Source organism: Penaeus vannamei, unplaced genomic scaffold, assembly GCF_042767895.1.
Source record: "Penaeus vannamei isolate JL-2024 unplaced genomic scaffold, ASM4276789v1 unanchor3122, whole genome shotgun sequence".
NCBI classification, from domain to species: domain Eukaryota; kingdom Metazoa; phylum Arthropoda; class Malacostraca; order Decapoda; family Penaeidae; genus Penaeus; species Penaeus vannamei.
This window is the reverse complement of record NW_027216108.1, coordinates 1-7500: the sequence shown is the minus strand read 5'-3', so window position 1 is coordinate 7500 and position 7500 is coordinate 1. Positions and strand designations below refer to the sequence as shown.

At 36.8% G+C, this 7500-nt stretch overlaps 1 protein-coding gene across 1 annotated transcript; it reads right to left on the bottom strand.

Annotated features, from left to right (window-relative positions):
- Positions 1-694: 694 nt before the first annotated feature.
- Positions 695-7223, bottom strand: LOC113817284 (protein IWS1 homolog; the record flags this gene model as incomplete). Its single annotated transcript, XM_070120138.1, is given in 8 exon segments — positions 695-2817; positions 3349-3463; positions 3700-3802; positions 5252-5414; positions 5663-5893; positions 6167-6364; positions 6544-6648; positions 7074-7223. Coding segments are annotated over 8 exon segments (1188 nt in total), but the record flags the coding sequence as incomplete, so codon positions are not given.
- Positions 7224-7500: the final 277 nt, after the last annotated feature.

Genomic DNA, 7500 nt, shown 5'->3' with positions numbered 1-7500 from the left:
AAGTGGCTCGTCGTAGTCAACCGGGAAAGCCATAAAGTGGCTCGTCGTAGTCAGGGATTTAACAGTATTCAAGATTTAGCAATATGGTGAGGCTTGGGAACAAAACCCCAAATAAGGAAAGGTCAGACAGCACTATGACAAAGTACTGTGCAAAAAAGTTACTGATTAGGACAAAATATGTTAAATGTCAAAGGTTTTAGACTGCAGCAGGTTAGTATGGCAGTGAAAAGGGTAGAGACAGAATAACAAACAGAGTATTAAAACCATTCAGGACTGACACAAAGCCAGCCTTTCATCCTTTCACCATGGCTCACACTATAAACTTGGACAGAAAAGTAGGAAATGGAAATGGGGAAAAGAAAAGACTATGCAAACTTAATTGAAGCAGAACTCCAAGGTAGGGGTAATCCCTTACATTGGGCTTCAGTCTGAGTCTCCTACACCCCCCCCTCCAAGACAAGGAAGGGGGCTAAACGATTTATTATTTCTCTAATTTAACATTCTTGTGACAGGAGTAATTTTTAGCTAGGACCCAAGCTTCATGAAATTTATGTGCAAATCATTAATGATTTTTTTTTTTGTCCTAGAAACATTTTAAAACGTATTTGGTCACGCTCTTTCTGTGCTTTTTATAAACATGACGAATATGGCCCATTCTAAAACACTTTAAAGACTGGTTTTGGTACACAGACTATTAACTGGAAAACTTTTATTGAATTCTTCAGTTGGAATTTTACAAATAATTAAATATCATTTTCCTTCTAGAACCTGCTTTACGCTGCACTAAACAATAAAATATTCTACATTCTTTAAAACAATCTGGCACAAAATAAAACATCATGTTGGTTGAAATTTGTTGTTACCCATTAGTTTTCTTTACATCAAATTAAGATGTGGTTAATATATATTTAATACAAACAAGATGCCTATACTTGTGTAAAGATATACATTTCCATGAGGTTTTCAAATCAGAAATTGCACAAAATTGTAACACAAACAATAATTGCATTAATCATATTCAGACAGTTTTCACAAATGCACTTTCTAACATCCACATGAAGGAATATCAAGAACATCTAATAATTACCATTTAACATAAGCCATGTTTACAATTCATGTCAGGTATGAAATAAAACTTTCTTCTTTGGATAATGAAATCAAGTGCTACATACAGTCAACAGAAATACTTTTATTTCAAAACACAGAACTAGACAAGGAGTAATTCTCATATATAGGCCATTGTCTGCATCCTTAAGTTTTTAAGACTGACAGGTGAGTACTAATGAAAAAGTCATGTACAAAAATAAAGCACATAATTCCCTTGATACAACCAGTTGCAGTACGAAGTTAAGTTATTCCCTTGGCTGTACTATGTCCATTGACCCTTCATGTCTCTCTATATATATACATACTTGATATTCTTTCATGGTAAGTACAACCGTTATGAGTACTTGGTTTCTGCCAGTCCTCCTCTACATTCTAAACTTTAGATAATTAAAAAAATGAAAATAAAATAAATTAATTAAGGAATAAAAAAATTGAGACAATGCAAGTGAAAGAAAATAATTTTCGAAGAACAACTTGAGGCCTTTCATTCTATTGTAACCCTTTTAGGCTCTCAGAAAAAAGATGATATATGAGGGAATATGAACATGAAAAATACATAAATACTATATTTACAAGACAATACATATATAATGTGCACAGAAGTTATGTTGATAGTATAGGGGAGCTTACTTTCCAAATATAAATATTACCGCTTAAAGGAGTACAAATACCACATCTTTTATTTTCTCTTCTTACTAACTTTCCATTATTATCTAAGGGTGTCTATATATCTGATAAGCTAGTATTCAATGTCAACATTTTACTAGAATGGAGAATATGTGCAACTGCAGTAATCAATAACTGATGGAAAATACCTTGTTTTCTTTTATATTTCACTTTTCTAAGAAACCAATTTCTTTAAACAAGAAAGACACTCAGAAGCAAAAAAATCAAAACATGTGCGCACACATGTATACGCTCATACACACACTTCTGCTAACTTGCTCACTCACTCACTCTCTCGTGTACAAACACACGTTCACCTTGCAGTCACACCTGTACACATATACACTTACTCACTCTCCCTTTCTCATGCATTACATGCACATATATCGAAGCATGTCAACAAAAAACACATGACTGTTAGAGTATTACCTTTCATATCATGAACATGCAGACAGATGTAAAACTGTAAGATCTGGCAAGGAAAGAAAGAAAGAAAGGGAAAAAAAGTGCTCCTTTGCACATCTTCAAAGTCTTTTTGAAAAAATTAAAAAGTTTGTGCATGAGTATGCTTCAATTGCCTATAACAATCCTTCACAGAACACTATAAGGATTAGTTTATTTTCCAATTGGGTAATTAAATGAGGAAGATTTCTTTATAGCTTCCTTTAGAACTAAATAAACTGACAAAAAATAATAAATACTAAGGCTGAGAAAAAAGCATTCACATTTAATTTTCTTTTTTCTTTTCCTTTTCTTTATTTAGTAAACCCGAAGTTTTCAAATTTTCTGTATATAACACTTCCAAAATCTAAAATTAACACTCCTTTATTCCAGGAAAGTTTATGCATTCTCTCCATAGCACAGTAAGGCTTCTTGTATATACACATACATACACGTATTCTGCCTAAAGTATTGTCAGGATTACAGAGCCATATTCCGCCCTTCAATACTGATTGCAACCGCTCGGCGAGCTTTCGACAGTCTTTTTCTCTCTTGGAAAGCTCGCATCTGCTTGTCTAGCCTTGTAACCTCTTTCTTACTTGTCTGAAAGTAATCAGAAAAAGTTACTATTTAGTATACAATAAAATAACAGATAATCAAGCAACCATATAAGTGATTGAATAAAAAAATATCTGGCACCCAATCAACTTTCCTTGCGAGACAGCAGTACTTTTGACAACTGCTCAGATGTGTAGAGCCAATCATGGAAGAAAGGCACACTGTTCTGAGCTCTTTGTCCCATGGTGAACAAAAAAAATGGGCCCAAGATTTGCCAAAGTCATATGGAAATTATATGAACACTTCCCATTTAATGAATACTAGTTAATTGTTTTCTTAATTTTGGAAATCTGCAATTATCATACTAAATAAAACAAGACTGATTTTCACTCACTCAATTTCTCTATATTTTGATAGTATCTTACTAAACTTGCAAATCTGCTTTTAAGTCTAAAGGATGTTAATTAAAATCCTGATGATTAGTCAGGAATATTTCTCCTTCAGCATTCTTTTCTATGATGGAAGCTATAATAAATAAGACCTATAAGACCAATACCTATATCTAGCATAACTTACTCTGTTGAGATCAACTTCCGTTTGCCACTTTGGACGGTTGACATAATCTTTGGCTGAAGGGCGAGGGACACGTGCTCTGTAGCACCAACCAGGGTCACCTGGACGCAGTGGTCGTCTGGAAATCAATCCAATGTAACATTTAGTTTTGAAATGATAGCACAAAAGCTAAACTGATAGTTCCAACACCTGACTCCTTGATTTTTTATGAGTTCTTTCATACGTCTTACATTGTGACTCTACAGCAAATACTGTACATTGCAGTTATCAGCCTAAAAGATTGAAAAGAATGTATGCAACAAGCACTCCGATGAGCAATTGGGGTTTCTAAGTGTGTTTCTTTCTTAAACTCACCCTGACTCGTCTGTCTGAATATCCTGTTGGTCTTTTCTGCTACTGCCACCTTGTGACTGCTGCTGTTCAAGATCTCTTTCTAGACGTTCTTCTTTCGATAGAGCTGTAAATATGGGAAAATGTCAGACAAGATGAACAAGAAACAGAAAACAATTAAAGCCATGTTGACCCTTTGGCAGATAGAGAGAGAGAGAGAGAGAGAGAGAGAGAGAGAGAGAGAGAGAAAGAGAAAGAGAAAGAGAGAGAGAGAGAGGAGAGAGAGAGAGAGAGAGAGAGAGAGAGAGAGGAGAGAGAGAGAGAGAGAGAGAGAGAGAGAGAGAGAGAGAGAGAGAGAGAGAGAGAGAGATAGAGATACAGAGAGAGGGAGAGAGACAGAGAGATAGAGATACAGAGAGAGGGAGAGAGACAGAGAGATAGAGAGGCAGAGAGAGGGAGATAGACAGAGAGAGGGAGATAGACAGAGAGAGGGAGATAGACAGAAAGAGGGAGATAGACAGAAAGAGGGAGATAGACAGAGAGAGGGAGAGAGACAGAGAGAAGGGAGAGAGACAGAGAGGGAGAGAGAGAGAGGGGGAGAGAGAGGGGGGGGGAGAGGGAGAGAGAGAGAGAGAGAGAGAGAGAGAGAGAGAGAGAGAGGAGAGAGAGAGAGAGAGAGAGAGAGAGAGAGAGAGAGGAGAGAGAGAGAGAGAGAGAGAGAGAGAGAGAGAGAGAGAGAGAGAGAAAAATAAATAAAAAAATAAAAAACTTTAGAGTAGTGGTTCCTAATGTTTTCCAGGTTGGCACACCCTTGGCTTCCAGGTGGATTCATTGCACCCCCCCCCCCATACAATCGTGTAAATGCTTTTTTTTTTTCAGTATACTTCAAACTGAAAACAAGATTAAACACAAAGATCTATTTCACAGATAAAACATAATTTAGTAAACCAATTTAGTAAATTAAATCTATTCAGCAGTTTTGTTATTCATTATCTGCCCTTACTGCCATCCTATATCCCCACCTCCCCCTTTTGCCTGACCTCCACATAAGGGTGTTTTTACCCAATTTGGGAACCATGCTTTAAAGTGTAATCTATTTTCCTGCCAAAGAGTTGTATACCTTTCTGTGATGACAAACATAAATAAGAAAATAAACAAGGAAAAAGTGTATATAATGATGAGGAAAAAAGGAGGACCATGTTTAGTAAAAAACAAACAACCAATTACCTGTACTTTTCACCAAAACATATCTATATAATTCCAATATTACTATATATAAATCATTCACTCATAATTCACAATTCTTCACCTTCCTTCCTTGGTTTCCTTAACCTGGGAAGTCAAAATGAATACAGTGACATTGCACCCAATTAGGAGATTCGTCAAGGCTTATATCAGCAATCATAAATTTCATACCAAGGAAGTAGTATTTTTGCAATTTCTTGGAAGAAAGTAAAATACAAAATACAATCCGTTTAACAGAATCCAGATTATGAAGTAGAAAAAAAAAGACATTAAACTGCCCTACAAGTCTGTATTCACAGACTGACTCTACATTCCATGAGTATATACTTACATTTGAAATCATCTGAGACGTTGAATATTGGGCGTGACCACATGGATATGAGTCTTCCGCACCGACTCCTGATTGTCTTCAGTTCTTTAGGGTGCTTATACAGATACATAATGGCTTTCCCAATACCTGAAGTCTTTAACATATCTTGTGATAGAGGTGGTAACTGCAAACATACAAAATTTGCCAATCAAAACATTGTCTTGAAAATAATGAAGTAAGAATAATGCTGATCATCTATGCATCACACACATCTGCATGTGTGTTCTATGGTTGTTGTGCATGGGTGAATGTGCATGGAAGTTTGTGCCTGCATGTGTGTGTGGATATGTATGCATCTGGGCATTTGCGTGTGGACATGTGTGAATCTGGGCGTGTGTGTGACCACAAGTATGTCGTACACCTGTTACATACCGATAGCAACCACTTAGTGACAGCCTCTCTGATCTTCACAGCAGGAAGGGATCGGTCAGGCATAGGAGCCAACCAGTCTGTCAGGGCTGAAAGCACATTGGCATCTAAAAAGCCTTCAATCAGGTTCGTTTTATTGATTTGGCTCATGGCAAGATCCAACATTGCAGACTTTTTGGTTGCTGGTTGCCGCCTGGCATTGAGCTGCCGGTCCTCATCAGCTGCTTCTCGCATCTGGAGGGAGAAGGAACAGCTATAGGAACAAATACAACAGGAATCAAAATATCTGAACATAAGAGCTGGTTATCTCTTTACAGCCATGAAGCTATTTCAAACAAGAGATCGGTAGTTAAGCTCTGCACCATTATGGATAAATGTATTAAAAAATCAATCAATCAATAAGTCATAATATTAAAAGACAGACTTTCAGCATTCAAAATAACTAATTTAGTTGTACCCAATCACTGACAGTAACAACATAACCCGATCATAATCAGAGAATCTTACTTTCCGAACAATAATGGCTATGTGTTCCTCATTGTCGTTAATAATGTCTACGTTATTCTTTCTTCTCCTGTGCCTTCCTGCCTCTTCCTTCTTCTTGGCCAACATGGCTTCGAAATCATTGACGAACTCCTCCTCGTGGTTTCTCAGCTGATTCCGAATGGCTTCATCTTCACTGTCTGACAGCTGGGGCAATGCCTGCTATAAAACAATAATGATAATCAATTAGCCTATAAACAAAGAGTATTAGCATGCAGATATAACTCCTGCATGTACATAAAAAACAACAAAAAAACACACAGACATAAAAATATATATACATTCAAAGATTTAATTATATATTAACTATGCATGAACTATAAGCTCAATGATTTTCTCACCTCAGTATTCTGTTCACTTTCTGGCTCTCTGTTGGGTGCTGGGCTCCCTGATCTACTGCCGCCTTCATCGTTTTCATTCACCTTAGCCTTCTTTGCAACGTTCTTCTACAGATAACAGGGAAGCATTATTGGCTGAAATTTTATTCCTACAGCTTCATGCTAGTACTTAAATCCTAAGCCTAAAAGCTGGTCAAAAGCATGCTAATTCTAAATAGCTATATTCCCAATGACCTACCCGCAAATATTACTTAGAGAAAAAAGAAGAGAAAAAGGTATCATAAACCATCAACTACTGTGGTTGTAGCTGATGATTAGTGGACTAGACAGTTCTCAAGACGTACTAGTCTATGGGAGAGTCCCTACAGCCTTTGAAAAACTAGCCAAAAATAACTGGAATAGCTGATGCCTCTCTCTCTCTCTCTCTTTCTCATCCACACCCACATCCACACACAGATGCTGTGTCATGAAAATTAACTATACAACAAGTTTTACTACCAACAAAAGCAACACAATCTTGGCCAACAACTCACATCATCTGGGCCTGAGTCACTGTCACTGCCACTAAGCACATTCTTCTTCTTTGCTTTAGGCTTTTTGCTAGATTTTGGAGCATCATCGTCAGAGTCACTTCCTGCTCCGCTGCCACTCCCACTGCCACTCGTCTTCCTCTTGCGTTTGACCTTTGTAAGTTATAAATAACCTCAATTAGAAAAATACTGAAAAGTTGACAGCTGTTTAAGATGATCTAAAAATACAGGTCAAGATAAGAACCTAAATAATGACACGATCATATGCATAGCTATAAATCAATTCAACTACAAAGTACAAACATGTTATATGACCAAAATCAGCGATAAAAGAGTTACACATGGGATCCCTGTCATTGGTTGCCATTATTAGTCATTTCACTTTTATATAAAAAGATGTCTTGAGGATACATCATTGATCACGATTCAC